The 16,904-nt window shown below is 40.5% G+C and overlaps 2 protein-coding genes across 2 annotated transcripts in view; one reads left to right on the top strand and one right to left on the bottom strand.

Annotated features, from left to right (window-relative positions):
- The first annotated feature begins 97 nt into the window (after positions 1 to 97).
- The window catches only part of LOC104079801 (FYVE and coiled-coil domain-containing protein 1-like), a 22,691-nt gene continuing 5,884 nt past the window's right edge, over positions 98 to 16,904 (top strand). The window contains exons 1-5 of the mRNA XM_009581956.1: positions 98 to 171; positions 508 to 675; positions 1,107 to 1,256; positions 2,743 to 2,948; positions 3,292 to 3,436. Of these exons, the coding sequence (XP_009580251.1) occupies positions 98 to 171; positions 508 to 675; positions 1,107 to 1,256; positions 2,743 to 2,948; positions 3,292 to 3,436 (743 nt within the window). The remainder of the gene's footprint in view (positions 172 to 507; positions 676 to 1,106; positions 1,257 to 2,742; positions 2,949 to 3,291; positions 3,437 to 16,904) is intronic.
- Positions 7,311 to 8,339, bottom strand: CXCR6 (chemokine (C-X-C motif) receptor 6). The gene has a single exon (XM_009581955.1). The coding sequence runs from the start codon at positions 8,337 to 8,339 to the stop codon at positions 7,311 to 7,313; it is 1,029 nt and encodes a 342-aa protein (XP_009580250.1).

The raw sequence follows: 16,904 nt of genomic DNA, 5'->3' as shown, positions 1-16,904 counted from the left end.
ATTCTATGATTCTATGATTCTATGAACCTTTAGTTTTTGAATTGCATCTGTGTTAGAAGAATATAGTGAGAAATTGGTTTGCTTCCCTTTTGTGAACATGAAGGCTGTGGAGGAGTACATGTTAAATGGCCCTTTTGTGTGCAACCTGCAGATGCTAGGCAACCTGCAGCTGTAGGACTTTCCCCATTTCGTTCAGTTTGCAGCTGCTGATGCTTCCAAAGACACTGATTTTATTCCCAGTGTGGTAGCCATCATAAGCTTCGCTATAAGCAGGGCATCCAAGAAATTGCTGATTGCTGACTGTATTCACCAGATAACGAATCTGTGTGCACTTTCAGTGATGCAGAAAAGTGGAGAGATTCTGGCTATCTGTAAAAAATATGCACACTGAGAACAATTTCACTGAAACTACCTGTTTATCAGGGTGGAGGACCCCTTTCTTCCATGGGGAAGACTTGAATGCACATGAGCTAAAAGTGATTCTTAATTGCCTTTGTATTTTATCAGGATCCAAAAAGAAGCTGATGAAGCAAAAGAGAAGGCCCTGGATTACAGTGAGAAGCTCAGCAAGGTGGCAGCAGACAAAGACAGCAGTGACCAGAAGTTATTTGCTGAACTGGATGACCTGACGAGAACAAAACAATTCCTTGAAGAACGTTTGATAGAACTTATCAGGTTGGGATCAAAATAAGTAGCAAGCAGAAATTAAAATCCTAGCTTAGGATGTTAAGGGATACTGCTTAGGTGGTTCAGTCTTGTATTCGTGAATTGAAGATACAGGTAATGGCCAAGTTCATCATCAGCTGAAATTTTGCGTTTCCATAATGCAGTCAAAAATGTAACACCCAATATTAACTCCTCCTTAATTTGCTGTCTGTTTTGAAAAAATATGTAGTTTTCTGCATGGGATGTATTTTTCTGCCCCCCTTCCCAAGAGCTTTGGTATGTTTCCTGATCTGTCTTTATTCTTGAAAGCTCCTCAGAAGTTACAGCAAAGCAATTTTTACTATGAAGCTTTCACCTGCATTCAAATTGAGGTTGGTTAACAGTAAAACAGCACTGATAATTTCTATGTGTTTTTCTTTCTTTTAACTGTGTCTCTGCAGAGATAAGGATGCTTTGTGGCAAAAATCAGATGCTCTGGAGTTCCAGCAGAAGCTTAGTGCAGAGCAAAGGTGGCAAGGGGACACAGAGGTTAATCATTGTCTGGACTGCCAGAGAGAGTTCTCATGGATGGTGCGCCGACACCACTGCAGGTCAGTTTGTTGAACTCTACTACACTGTTCAAAAGCAAAATTCAGTATGATCGTTTACATGGATGAAATACTTCTTAATGTTCACAGTTTATTGGTCAAAATCATTGTTACAGGGCATTGTAGAGGCTGAAAGAACACATGAGCTCGCAAGGGGATAAGAGACATTAATGGAAAGGTCCCTTGACATGTATTAAGGCAAAGATCTGGATGCAATTCTGTCTTGGGGAGTCTGTCAGTTTCTCGTTTCTGGAAACAAAGATAATCACACCCTACATAGTGTATTTCTTTGAAGGACTGTGTTTTTAATGTATTTATTATGCACTGCTCTGTGCATGCTGTAAATAATATTCACTAAGATGTTTTTGCTATTGTGATAGAAGTATTCCAGAACAAATCCAACATGCTGTGCAATTATAAATTTGGTTACTTACACTAGTTCAGAAATAATTACCGATTGCAAAGTAATCTTTTAAAAAAAAGTTAATATTAAATTATTTCCTATACAATTATCCTGCTTGGAGTTATTAGTTACATGATCTAGATTTATTCAAATATATTTAAGTGGATACATTTCAGGGTCTTACTGATATTTTGTTTTGGCTCTTTACTGTTCTTTACCCTCACGACCTGATTCATCATGTAAGGTATGTAGTACTGGGACTTCCAATTGCATATTAACGTAGGGAACATTCCATGGGGATTAATGAATAGTGAAGTCATTTCCAGTAACAACTTTCAAATTACTCACTTCTACTAAAGTCTGTGAAACCTGCTCCTGTTTTCACCAGTACCTACTAATGGTTTAAATGTTTATGAAAAACAAAACCTCTAAGACTTCACGAATAACAGTCATCCCTGCTGGGTGCTTTTCTTCATGAAAATCTTAACATGTTCATTAAAAAGTAGTTGACAGGTTTAATACTGGGGGACTGCAGAGCAGAGAGGGCAGGAGGGATGTATGTACATTTATGTGTCCAATATTGTTTCTTCATCTCTGTGTGAAGGGGAGAGGGATGATTACTAGTTAGAGACATACAGACATGTTCTTTCACTTCTTACAATCAAATAGAGTTTTGCTCTGAGTGTGAGATTTGGCCTGTGAAATATTATTAAGTACATTTGCTTCATACGTACTTAATAGATCTATTATTTGTTTGTATTGCATATTTGTGGGTATTTAATTGTTTTTGTGTATTTATGTTTAAATGTATATTTACGTTTTTTTAGTATTTTTATGTTTTTTCTGTTTTCCCTATTTATTAAGGCAGCAAAGTATGAATGTGCATTTCTGCATCCTGTTTGTCAAGAAAACTTGCTTCACCTCAGAAAGCAGCGCAGTCTGTATTATGAGTTCTGCCATAGATGTAGCGGTTGGGCTTTTGCAGAGAACAAGACCATTATGACAAAGCCCCAGACTCTGTCACATAGATATGTTCCACCAGTATGTGGTACTATTCTAACACCTTTGGGTTTGACTCATTTCTAGAATGTGCGGTCGCATTTTCTGCTACTACTGCTGCAACAACTACATGGTGACAAAGCCTGGTGGAAAAAAGGAGCGTTGCTGCAGAGCTTGCTTTAATAAGCCTAGAGTCATTGTGGACAGTACAGATGACTCTGGATCCAGTGCCAACCAGGAAGGATCACCTGCGTCATTGGAATCACCTGTGTCACCATCTGAGAGGGCTTTTGGTTAGTGTATTGTTTGCATGCTGCAGAGAAATAAGTAGGGTTCTTAGACATTCTCCAAGGAACCGCATGGTCACCTCCTGCTCCAAGGACCTGCATGTTCATGGAGTGTTTTCAGGATGGGATTGGTCCATCTTTGTATTTGATTGGTATTGACAGAAATTTGCATGTATATTAAATGAGTGTCAGTCAGCCTGAGATTTTCAGTTGGTTCTAGTAGTTACCTAATGCTTCTGTAAAGGTAGAGGAATGGCCCAGTCTTCCCCCTTAAGGGTTTTGCTTGTTTGTTTTCCAAACAACCAGCTAATATTGTTAATGTTTCTTTTCATGTCCTTTTATGGCACAGTTGCAAGTGAAGCCTCTAAACCACCAGATGATGCAGCATTTGATATAATCACTGATGAGGAGCTGTGCCAAGTACAGGAATCAGACTTTCTCCACAGTGAAAGTCAGATGGAGGGAGAGTCTCTGGATCAAAGCGTGACAGATCTGTGAGTAAACACTGCTTCATGGAGAGGGGGGACTCTTTTGGGTTTTGTTCGGAGTGTTGGTTTTTTTTTTCTGTTCAGTGGGGATAGCCAACCTCTGCATAAAGAGAAGACATTTCTGTTCCAAGCCACATGTTCAGTAGACCAACACAAAATAATTTTGGCCTATTTGCATAGTCAGCATCAAATCTAGTAAATCCAAACAGCTCCATCCTCTCCCTCCACCTGCTGCACCACAGCACAGAGGAGTAGTCCCAGTTCTGTGCTGTCGCCAGGCCAGCTGTCACCATTAAAATCAGCTTGCACGGCACACTGGGTCACTGGTCATTCACACTTAACTTACATAATAGGACCTAAGCGATACTCTCTGTCAGACTCACCATTACTTAATATCAGGAGAACAAGGAGGTGGGGAAAAGATAAGGAAAAATTTGTTCTTTTTATGGCAGACTTCGTTGAACTAAATGTAAAATAACTGGTCTGTGTCTGTAGGATTCCTTATTACTTTAACAGCTTACAGAAAAGAAAAAGAATAGGAATTGCATAGCTGAATCTGGCTCAAGTTTTTTCTTTTTTTCTTAAGAAAATGGGAGTGAATGCAGGTTTCAGTCATTTTTTTACATCTATTTCTACATAAATTAGCAGTGAAGAGGGTCTAAGGCCATCTGAATATCTGAGTACTTGGTTTGCAAACAATGTTGTAGTATTATAGTGTATATCCATGTTTATATAAAATATTGTTTTACTATCATTCAAATATTTTCAAATATTTTCCAAAAATCCTGTTCAGTAAAATATATTTTCTTTCAAAAACTTTCATATATTTGAGAAGAAAAAAAAAGAGCAATTTCATCTAAATTCTGTACTTGTTTTGCTTCTGAGCAGAAAAGTAAGCATGGTAAGTCTAAATGCTAAACTGAAAATAGCCACAGAGTAACCAGCCTGCTGCTGAAAAAGCAAACCTAGACTCTTTTGCCCTCAGCAGACCCGTTTCCGGCATAAATCACAGTGACTTGCAATTTGGGTAGAAGGCAGATTGTACAGACTTGTTTATTTGGAAAAAAAACTTTTCAAAATTTTACATTTTTGCTTCTTGGTAAATAAGTTCTATGTATTCTGCCTATTTTATGTACTGTTGACACTGACAGTATATTCATGTTTACCATCCATTGGGCAGACATGAACTTACTGAGCTTCACAATACTCTTGTGAGGTTAGTATTGCCTTTGTTTGGCAAAGGGACGGGTTGCAGAGGCTGGATGGTCCAAATAGACAGAGAGAAGGTCTGCGATAGACATGCTCTCTTGACATGGTTTCTTACAGCCTTACTCTGGCTGTGTCTGGCTGAGATTTTCACAATGACCTTACCTTACTGTGGGTGTGAGTCCTTGCTGGACTGGAAATGCGAGTTGGTGCTCAAAGCAGTGCATTATCTTAAAGGACATTTTCTTTTCTATTTGTCCCCCTTTTGGTGTCTACCTTAACCCTGCCCCTATAGTTCTTTCCTTGAAGTGACATGAAATTATTATAGTGGCATTACTTCATAACAGCAAATTTTGAGAGACTGCCTTTATTGGTACAGGTCAATTGAGAACCAAATAAAACTCATCTTGGTCATGAACTGCACAGGTGTGTGGCAAGGTAAGATAGATGGTGTATCAGCATAACTCTGGCTGACCTTGAAGCAGCTCTTTCCTAAAGGTTAGGATTAAGCCGCAGTGGCTTCATGCTTTCAGGACTGTTAGTGAGTTTGGAGCAATCTGATTGAAATCTGAATGTGAGAAACTGAGATAAATCGTGCAATTGCAGTACATCGTGCTACTTCAAGGCTTATGAGTTCTCTTTTGAAGTGTTGTATTTTTAAACTTTTTTCTTTCTAAAGCATTCATATTTGCAGACTGTGTTCTAAAACAAAGGTCAGGATATTGTATAGCACTGGGTCAAAGTCCCCAGGGTAAACCAGTGCACTGTGTTTCCATTTTAACATATAGTAGAAATTACTTGCCTGCAATAAATGTTGCAGCAGCAGAATCAAGATCATAGATGGCAGAAGTGTAAAAAAAAAAAAAAAATTAAAAAAAAAAAAAAATTGCCATCCTGGTACAGAAACAAAGAGTTTATTCACACCTTGGTACTGCTTTTAGTAGAAAGGACATCTCAGCCTGTCTGCACGGTGGTTGCTTTGGTTTGGATTCTTTTTTTCTTAATGACTTATAACACTCTTTTCTGACCTAATTACAACTCACATGGCTGGGCAGGGTGCCAGCATAGCCAAAAGGGGGAACTGTGTGTGGTCTGAAGCGTTCGCTGCCCTGCACAAAACCAGCCAGGGGGAGGAGTGGGGACAGGAGCACCTCTCGCCACGCTCTGCTGGCAAAGCCTGCCTTGCAGCTGTGTGTTGGGATAGCAGATTCACTTGCCACACAGACGTGAAAGCACAGGACGTTCTTTCCTAGTTTTGTTTTTAAGGATATTGCACCATTTCACTATGGGAGAAACAAGAGAGATTGTGTAGTAAGGAAAGGATTGCCTAAGCAGCTGTTTTCTAAGGGGAAAAAGGTGACATGAACAGAATAGTGCCGATAAGGGTCAGGTACCACTGAGCTGCAGTGATCTGGTAGGAGGAACTGAGTGTTAATAGGGAGAAAAGGAACATCCAAAGTGAGCATGGTTATTGCAAGAATGGTTTAAAACAGGTTAAAACTGGTATTTCAAAGTAATGCAAAGGACTTTCAGCCTTTGGGCCGGACCCAACCCTGCCTTTGTCATAGGCAGCCCACAGCTGCATAAAGCCCTCCCTCTGCTCCTCTCCAACATCCCTTCTTTCTTTTCCCTATTCCAGTCTCCACCCCTGTTCTGCTACTCTCTGCAAGAGCTTTTGCATACTTTCTGCCCCAGTCTGCATAGTCCTCTGTGCACCTTTTTGCCTCCCACTGGGAAGTGAAAAGGCCAGAGGTGGAAAGGAGGGACTGCAGGAACAAGGAAGGAGAACAACTAAGGAATCCACAGTTTCATGGCAAGGGAACCAGGGTGCCAAGGGGATACCAGAAAAAACAGACTGGAAAGATGTCACGGTGCAAAGAATGTGTGGGAATTAGGGTGTGAGAGTTTGCATCTACGGAAACACTGCTCAGTGTTAGAGCCCACGTGTGGTATGATATCCCTTGTGTTGACAGGGGGTCTAGTCATCTGGCAACATGAGCTCTGTTATCAGAAGTAAGATACAAAGATGTGTATGGGAGATTCAGACCATGAACCTGATGTTAGATGGAAGGCAGATGAAAACGCTGCTTTACTACAGAAATTTTAGATAAATGCTAAAGGAGTGTGTGTGGAGACCTTCTCCCAAATGGAAAAATACAAAAAACCCACAAAAAAAACCAACCACACATGAAACCCAGCATGAAGATTGACATGTGTATGTTTTTAATCCAGAAATTCTCATGAAATGAATGAGCTGAACTAAAATCTGTAATATCTTTGAAACAAAACCCATAAATGCTTTTGTTAACATACAACTTTCATGGAAAACCAGCAGGCCAAAGGTTTGGTGAATGTCTCCAGCCCTTCTGGACTCATGAAGTCCAAGTTAGCTTTATGTCATGAAGAACGGAGTTTTATCTCATTGTTTCTTAGACCTTTTGAAGATCTTCTGTGTAGTTAATTCATTTACCAGCTTTGTCTTAGGATCAACTCTGACCAGGAAAAGCAGGAAACGCTGAAGTATCATGATTAAGAGAGGTTGGCCTAAAGCCGATCACAATGTCTTTATTAATGGGATTGTATTTCCTCTTTCATGCAGGCTGCCTATCTCAGTATTTACAAGGAAAAAAAAAAAAAAGCAGCTGTAAATAGTTGCCAGATTTTCTAGGCAGTTTTATAGCGGGTACATGCTTGTTGCATCTGCAACAGTAAAAGTTCTAGAGCCTTCTTCTTCCGTGGTCTGCCACTGTTTGGCCGTAACTTGCCGTTTGACGCATCTTGAGTTTTTAATAATTTTCTGTAAGTTCCTCCTGAATTTCACCCCCATGAAGAAATACAGAACAGGGTTAAGACAGCCATGGAAATAAGCAAGAGCTTCTGTTATGATGATTGCATATTCAAAGCTGCTGTTCAAGTTAAAGCTCCAGTCTATAATCTTCATCAGTCTCAAGAAAGTATAGGGTGACTGAGTAAGAATAAATATGGCAACTACAGAAAATATTTTTTTAAGAGATTTGTTCTTTTGAAAACTCCTGGCGTGCAGTAAGGTTCTAATAATTAGTGAGTAGCAGATGATCATGGCTAGCATGGGAATAAAATAGCCAAGGGTCACTTGGATCACTTCAAGAGCCAGTTCTGTGTGGTGGTTTGGGTATTCTTCCTGACATATCGCTTTATCAATACTAAACACCTCACTAAAAATAAACTGCGGTGCGGCAAATGCTAGTGAGATCACCCAGATAAAGACACAGATTAATTTGCCCCATGTCATTCGTCTGATTTGACACATACGTGCTTTGGTGGCAAAAGTAATAGCAATAAGCCGGTCAAAGGTGATAGACGTTAGAGTTAACATTGAAGTGTACAAGTTCAGAGTATACAAGCCCCGTATAATACGACACGCCACAGTGCCAAAAGTCCACTCCTGAGCAGCAGAATATGCCCAGAATGGCAGTGTCCAAAGGAAGACCCAGTCAGCTGTAGCCAAGTTCAGCAAAAATATATCTGTCAACGTCTTCAGTTTCTCATAGAAAACTAGTATGACAAAGACCAGCGCGTTTCCTGCTAGCCCAAGGATGAAAACAACCGAGTACATACAAGGCAGGAAGATTCTTGTAAATGTGTGAAAATTCTCACTTCTGTTTTCATTGAGATCAATGATGGAGAAGTTATAATAAAAGTTAGCAGCGTCTGTAGTTGCCATGTTGCCTTCTTTTTAAAGGCAGCCTGTAAGGAGACACATTGAGATTTTTTTACTCAGCAAATAATTAAATCCTAATGCATCCAGGAGACAGACAAAATCCTAAGTGCTAACAGATAAGAGCTGTGGTAAAACATCCATGACAGACAAAAGCAAATACATTTATTTGCTGAAGAGGGTTGTCTTGACAGTCAAGACCCAAACACAACAGCTGGCAGATTTAAACACATCATCTGTTACCAGATTTATACTGACAGCAACTCAAAAGATAAACAAGACAATTACAGAGGCTTCTGAAAACAGAATATGGATTAAGCTTTCAAATATATCAGTGGTTTAGTGTTTGGATCAAGGGATTCTGGAGGAACCCATGAGAGAAACAGAATTCGTTTTGCCAAATTCAGCCTTTAGGCTCAGGTTGTAGGCTCTAAGCGTCAAGAGTCATTTGGCTTGGGTTGGACGTGTCTCGAAAAGTAGGGTTTGAGTCTCAGTGGGTGAGCACTTTAGAGCTTGTGGTTCAGCCTTAGCTCATTGTTTAGATGTTAGTCACATCATTGGATGGCAGCACTTCTTCCTTTCCCCTAAGTGACTTGCTGGAAACGTGGAGGATTTTCATTAATGTCTCTTCCCCGCTTGATTTTAGTTGATCTGTTTCAAACATTTGTATTATTTGTATTTCAAACATTTGTCAAAGGAGCGACCACTTCTCTGTCAACCCCCCTCCATCAGACCCCCTCGCCAGAGCTGATGCAGTATCACAGCGTCAGCTCTCCAAGGCAAGGGGCTGTTTTCTGTCAGGTCTGTTGCTGTAAGAGTAACAGCAACAACCAGATTTGCAAGCTGTTTACCTTGTAAATAAAGTCTTTTGTGAGACAGGTTAATGGGGTTTTCAAAGATTTAGCCTGAGGTTAAATGTCCTCTCTTGAGCTACAAAGAGCATGTTTCTATGGGACTAATCCTACTACAAGATATTACTCAGCATAAGATTAGCAGAATTCGCCTCTGAATCATTTAGATTGGCGGAAAGGCCTCGCCTGTGTGAGTTGCAACGTGCAGCAGACTGAACGTTACCTGAAAAAGTAGTTTCCGTGGGGCCAAGAAGCAAAGCCAGTGCAGTCTGTTAGTCACCAGAGAAGTACTATAAAATTTCTGTATGCCCCTTTTAAAAGGTGCTGGTTCTTTATAAAATACTTTACTTTTCAATTCAGGTGGAAGCCAAGCACGGGATGAAGATAACCTGCAAAAGTAAGTTAGGCTCAACAACATCAAGGCAATGTATACTGAAACAAATGGAAGCACTGTGTTTTATTTTACGTATTCTTTGTAACAGCAGTCAGCTGGTGTTTCTTGCCTCTTTCTTGTAAAGGAAAGATGTTTTCCTCTAAGCTGAAACAAAGTAATTACCAGGCACTCAGTTTTGTAGTTTGACAACATAACATTCTGTTGGTAGCCTTACTAAAGTAGTACAGATCTTTCTGGTGTCCAAGCTTACTGGAAATTAGCCTTTAGAGAGTCTTATTGACTATTCTAAAAGAAGAATTTTTAATACCCGCTTTTAATCCATAGTAGTTGTTTTTTCATAGTAGGATACAGCATTTGCTCTCTGGACAGACCAAAATATTTAAAATTTTAACTAACTTTTTTCCTATTACATTAATGTTCTTCACAGGAATTTTCAAATTCAGGCAGTAATACCCTAATTGGTTTTTGGTGAAAGCAGATGGGAGTTTTACTATGGATTTCATATGGAAGTCAGGCTAGGATAATTTTTGAACTCCAGCTGTGAAGAATTTTCTTATATACACAAATAGCAGGCACTGGCTTCTGATATTCTTGTCTGCCCCACATGCTGATATGAACAGATCTGCATATCGATGGAGAACAGAATGCTGCAGAAGAGGTCTTTCTAAGTTGAAAATGTTTTTTAACATGTCACAGGCTTTACATTTCTCAGTTAGCTGGGCTCCTAAACTCAGAATTTATGGATCATGTTTTGGGAAAGAGGTGAGGTGACTGACACCATCAAACGGATAGCAAAGGATTAATGGGAATCCTTGAACATGACCTTTCAGCTCTAGAAATTTATTTTCATGTTACTTTCTTGTGATCTTAAAGGCCTTAAGTTTTCTTTCTTTTCCTTCTTTCTCCTGTCTGAATATATCCATTTAAGTTCCTTCTTTGTTTAACAGCAGGAGAAATGAGTCTCAAATGCCTGACTGATTACGAACCCCTCTGGGGGGGGAAAAAAAAAAAAAGAAAAAGAAGAAAGTCCTACATGCATAAAAATAGGTTAACCTTGCAGAACTGTACACTCATTTTTGAGGCGAAGTCAGGTGTGGAAATTTCTAGCCCAAATTTTTTTTTCTTTTTTTTCCCTTTTTTTTTCCTTTTTTTTCCTTTTTTTTTTTTTTTTTTTAAATGCTGGAGAACAATAAGGAGCTGAGAAAGAGCTGTTGAAGCTGAAAACTTTTTTATCTCAACTGTTGAGTGCCAGACAAGCTGAAGTTACAGCTCAGAGTTGTTTAAGAAGGCTCTCTTAAAGGCTTATCCTGTATTATGAGGCTGAACAGTTTCTGGATCAGCTGACCACCTCTGCCAAATATTTTCAATCTTTGCTACTGAACACGTGCTGCAAGTGTGTATAAGATGGTATGGAAGTTAAAAACATAGGGGGAGATCCTTACCTTCTGCAGACCAGCCTCTCCACTCTATTAAAACACAGACCTGTAAGCTTTTTTCTTCCCCCCCCCCCAAGTGGATGGTAACTTTTAAGAGAAAGAAAGTTCAGCAATTTCCTTTAAAAAGGTTTTCATTCATTCATGATGCATTGTTGTTATGTTACCTGATATTTTTCTAGCCAGAAGCTCTTAAAGCATCCTGCTTGTTACTCACACACCTAAGTTAGAATCCACATTGGATGCTGTTTCAAACTCCAGAGTTGTTACGCCTTGTCAAACTAGTCATTCATGGAGTTATTCCAGCTTTCCTCAAAGGAAAGAACAGTAGTAGATTTTCTACCTGAAGTGAGATAGTGGGAAAGCATTGTGTTAGGTAGATAGGGCAGAAGGAGGAAGAAAATTCCCTGGTCAGGACAACAGCAAGCAGGATGAGTTTATTTGCAGGGAAATGTTGTTACAATCTGTATGGACTGAGTCGAGGTTCTAAAAAGATTTAGAAGTTTAATAGAAGCTTAAATTGGATAGGAAAAACATCACGGGTAGAAAAGCGATCTAAAGAGAGCCATGCAGTGTCCAGTGTGTTAATACTTTGAGGATTTGCTTTGAGGTCTGGTGCTGTTAAAATGAACTCTCAAATTAATGAAATGGAAATGCAAGCAGGTGATGGAGAGTCAGAACAAGCTATTCTGGTTTGCCCCAGCATAGATAGTTCTCCTCCTGTCACCAGAATAAGGCTGCTTATCATTTCCACCACTCTGTAAATTGGATATCACAGGAACTGGTAGTCTCAGTATTACAGGGGTTTTCCCCCATTTGGTCTCCATGGTCTAATGTCTGTTGTGCTGATCAGCTATCCTTTAGTAGCTGCACCTGAAAAGCAGGGTGTAAAAAGCAGAAATAATGATCTTGCCCGTTGTTCATTTCTGTTGTTTCAGGGTTCCAAACAGAAAATCCAATATAGATCACTCTTTTTTTAAATAAATCTAAATTAAAAGTAATTTTAGCATATAATAATAAACAGCATAGTTTGCCATGACAATAAATACAGGCTATAAACAGAAAAAGGTAAATGATGCTCATCAGCATCACGTGATGTGCCTTGCTTAGAAATGAACCGATTTCATTACAAAAGGGTTTTAAGATTGTAATCAGAAAAGGTGAAATTATCTCATATATATATACTTGCTGGAAGAGATGAGAGGTTTTCAAGCACATACCAGTTGGAAAAACAGATTCTAGAGCATAAACGGAAAGGAGATAATTAACATACACCCTCTGAGTTCCAGATATCCAAAAAATTTGTCTAAAGACCTTTTTCAAAAAGTAGCAAGTGTAAGCCAAAGAGCTACTGCAATAGCAAGGCATCGGAAAAGATTTAATAACAAAACTAGAATGCAAAATCAGTATCTTCAACAGTCTGAATAAAAACCTACCCTTTCTCTTAAATTTTGCATATCAGGATGGAGGATATATATGATACTAACAAAATCTTTAAAGTTTGAACATTTCTAAATGTTAAAGCTGCTTTTTTTTGTTTTTTTTAAACTGTCTACCTATTCACCTGAAGTCAAGAAAATAGTCACTTACTAGACGATGTCACATCTTGGGGGAACGCAGTCGTCTTATCTTTCAAAGGAAATGTGAAAGCAGCGGTTTGCTTTATTTGTCAGTGTCGAAGCCTGTGCTGCTGCCTCACAGCTTTCGTAGTTGTTGTTGACCAAAGCAACGTGATGTGAAGTTAAATCCTTTGTTTTGGTTCTTGGGTGAGACTACTACAGATACGATAGTATGAACAAGCTGTGCTCTCAAGATCCAGTTAAAATTCACTTCCATGTGGCCATTCATCTGAAATGTCCAGAATCAAATTGATTTTTCAAAAATTATTTGCAGAATTAAAACTTAATCTGTATTTACCACTTACCTTTTTTAACCACTCATGCATATTTTGTGACAATACTGGATTTTCCAATTCCTTCTAGTTTTTCTATTTTTTCTGGGGCAAAAATATTCTAGTGACAATTTTCTCTCAGATTTTTTGCCCATCTGAGATGAGCTAGAGATGGCTAGAAAGATACGGTGTTGGTGACCATCCCCAAGTGAGTTTTTTACCTTCATAGGAGGAGCCCAGTGCCTGCACATAAAAGCAACGTGCTGCATGCAGTGTACATAACATTTCAGGTGGTTTCCTGGATGTGTTTATCAGGGGTGCTCACTTCCCTAGTGAGCCTCGCTGCTCTTGATAGCCTTCGGAGGCTTATCTTCAGGAGCAGTGATTAGTGTAGAAAAGTAGTAGCCTTACTCATGGATGGATTCTGCGAGAGAGGAAGGCAGTATTCAGAGGAACTAGCCCATGCAGTTAGATCTTTGCAGCAGCCCGTGGTACAGCAGCTGAAGTGCTTCCGGGACTCTGTCCTGTAGAGCAAGTACACTTGTACCTCTGAGTACTTGAATTTGGTACCTGCAAATGTGTATAAAAAAAAAACACCACTAAATTTGACTTAACCCTACTGCATCATTTACTGAAAGAAGACTACTTGCACAAGAAATGCAAGGCCCTGTAATGCTCTTTAAAACTGAGTTCTCCCTTGTGCTTCATTGCGTGTGGTAGCAATTCCTCTGTCTCCGAGAAACAAACCTGCAGCAAGGACCTAAATATTCACAAACTGTTCCTGTCAAACAGGGGAACAATAGGTTGCAACAGCCACCTGCTTTTAGCAGTTATTTTCAGATGCAGAATAAGGTATGAGGATGATAAAGCGGTGGCTAAGCTATGTGGTAGCATATGTACCCTAAACTGGTGTGAATATCTGCCTTGAGAAAAGATAAAGTTCCCACCGTGTTGCAGAGGGCCAGCAATTGGCCTTTTCTGCCAGTGAGGCCCATGTAAATTCCCTAAAACCAGAAAGTGTTCAGAGTCACTTTTGAATGTCTTAATCATGCATTTATGGAGAGCTCATCTAAGCTACTCTGTCAGACTAGTTCACAGTGACCTCATTGCAGCTGCTGCTTCCTCAATCACCAGAGATGCTCTTTTCTGAGACTGTATGGGCAGGGATGGCCTTCCCATGGAGACCAGTACCCTCCTGACATCCATATGCCCTTATCCATACATGAGGAACCCTGGGATCGCTTCTGTGTAACTTTACTTCTGTCTAGTAAACTCACTACCAAAGATGACTGCAGTATCAGCAGTATTCAACCCTTTATCATGCAGTTGGGATCAAAAGAAACTCAGAGATACTTTATTTCAGCTTGCTAGCCTAACTGTAATTTGACCTGTTTCCTCCTTTGTTTCATAAACTGTGTTTCCATAAAATATTTTTTGATGGCCTGCTCGAAGAAGCCCTCTCCAGCACAGGAATGGTGAGGGCTGCTGCTGTGTGTGTCTGCATACATGCAGCTCTGTAAGACTGGATGGCCTTCCTTGGTTTGCCTGCAGGAGATGCACTATAGCATGACTGGATTATCACCGTAACCTAGGAATTATGGTAAAAATAGAGGTGGGCTGTCTGAGTTTATGTCAGGGAAAGGACTGAGAGACTACCTGTTACTCCTGGATGGGTCAGCCTGAAGAATGTTTAATTGTATAGTTGTGAAGCCCCCTGTGTGCAGAAACCGCACCAGCTGCAGGGAACCAGCAGGCCCTGGGATGGAGCAGCCTCTGCAGAGGTACAGGCTGGGCGCTGAGGGCTGGGCAGCAGCTCTGCCAAAAGGGCCTGGGGCTCCTGGTGGACAGTGGTATAAACCCAAGCCAGCAATTGCCTCTGCTATACCTCTCCTATAATTCTGCCTCAGTTTCCCTATAATAGCCTCTAAAGAACTGTGCAAGGAGAAAATTCAAAGATATCTAAGAAAAAAAACAGCTTGGTTTTGGGAGCAAATAATTCACAACTGAAAAAAGCTAGGGTTACCCATAGAGCGCGCTGTAACTTTGGTGACCTACAGACTGTGCAGTATTTAGGATCTTTGGGGCAGCAGCTTGCCAGTATTTCTAGTGTTGATTCCGATAGTCATCTGTTTGCTGCCTCCTGCTGGGGAGGTGACTTGAACGCACCCTGGTAATCCCAAATTGCTTATTTTGAAACCTGTTGTCTGAACCTCTTGCAAATGCAGCATTTGACTGATGACTGAAAGCTGTCTTCATCTCAGAGCCTTTGCCAAACCTCTTCCATATCACAATACTGAAAAAGTCTCAAAAGATTTTGCATGTTGTCCCTTGGAGCACAGAAATATCCCTTTGTCATGATTGTTTCCCTAGCTTGCTTTCTCTGTATGTTCCAGTTGCCTCTGGTCTTACAGATAGAGTGTAACCAGTGTTAAGGCAGGGGAGTCCTTTTGGGTTTTGTTGGTTTTTTTTTTCATACAGGGTGTAGCATAGTTAAATCGTTCTTTTTTTTTTTGAGAAATGGCTGGGATTTCCTATGTACCAATATGCAGGTCACCCACAGCACATAGCGGTGGATCTTCATGTCCATCCATTTTTTTTTCATCAGCTGTCTGCGTGTTACTTTCCCATCCCTCCATGCGTCGGGGTTTGCCTGTGACCTTTCCACTCCCTTCCCACCCATACACACTCCTTCGTGCAAGATACTGTCTTGCAGCCTGGTAAAAACTCAGTGAGCTCTGTATCCCCCATGCTCCATCCCAAATAATGCCTCTCTTCTTGCCCATGCCAAGGGCTGTCTGTGCATCCTTTCTTCTGATCCTTCACCATCCTCTTTCTTTTTTTCTTTCTCTTTGTTGGGCTGGAGAGGAAGGCTGATAACTAAGTTAAGGTGCCTGGGATGGTAGGTAACAGCAGGCCCAGGGAATCATTGGTGCACTTCAGCATAACGCCTTTGATTGTTTCTTGGCATTAGAGACATTTGCAGAGGTGTTTGCTGGACTAACCGGCTGTTAGGAGCTCTGTACATGCTCCGCTCTCCGTTTCAGGTTTCTGGCTTTCACACAATTCAGTAAGGTTCTGGCCCTGGGCAACTGAAGTTCTCTCCAGAAATCATTGCACTGCTGCAGACAGGTGGCTTATGGGATCTCACTGCTCAGCCACATGAAGCCCACACCTCAGACGCGTAGCTACAGCTGCCGGAGCTCAGGCGTTTATGAAAACAGAAAATTGTCGAGGGCAGAGTTGAACCAGCTTTCTTCAGGTTTTAATTCTGAAAGGGACTTCTTATTTCTAACTCCCAAAGCCATTCATGATGTTGGTCACAGTATTTTTAGTATCATTTGTAAGAAATGCTTTCCATATATAAGAACAGACATACTGGACCAGACCATGCAGCTGAGGGACAGTGACCAACAGCAGATGCCTCAGGAAGAGCATAGGAACAGGACAAGCATGAAGTAATACTTGTTCAAAATGCTCCACCAGCCTCCAACAATCTGTGTCTCAAGGATTTGCTGAACCAGGGCTGTTCTCTTCCTGCTGTAGTGTCTTTTCCATGCTTCAGTTCTTCCTGCTATTCAGCCCCACTTCACTGCACTTTTAAAAGAAAAAAAAGAGAAACAGTCTGGATTTTAATAGATACACCAGAGGGTGCATATTCATAAACTGGAGACCTGGCAAGCTACAGGAACATCCTTAATGCTGCCACCTAGTGTGAATAGGTCATGCAAGAACAAGTTCTCCGGTTGGGGGGACAAGAGCGCCAGTTAAATCATGATACTGTATTTCTTTTGTTTTCCACATAGGCTACCAGACCTCAGTTTAGACCGTTGGACTGAATGGGATATCATAAAGAGAAGGAGGATTTGCTTTGTGATTGTAAAGCACTTGGGTTTAAGAAACAAAGCAGAAGACTTAGTGTTCCCTTAGCCTATTGTGAGTAGGTGCAGTGAATTATTGGTTAGAGCAGCCAAGTGGCAAGCTAACCACGTAACCATGTGCTAG

Source organism: Fulmarus glacialis, unplaced genomic scaffold, assembly GCF_000690835.1.
Source record: "Fulmarus glacialis isolate BGI_N327 unplaced genomic scaffold, ASM69083v1 scaffold13187, whole genome shotgun sequence".
NCBI classification, from domain to species: Eukaryota; Metazoa; Chordata; class Aves; order Procellariiformes; family Procellariidae; genus Fulmarus; species Fulmarus glacialis.
The sequence above is the reverse complement of the archived record's forward strand: the minus strand, read 5'-3'. Positions and strand labels throughout refer to the sequence as shown.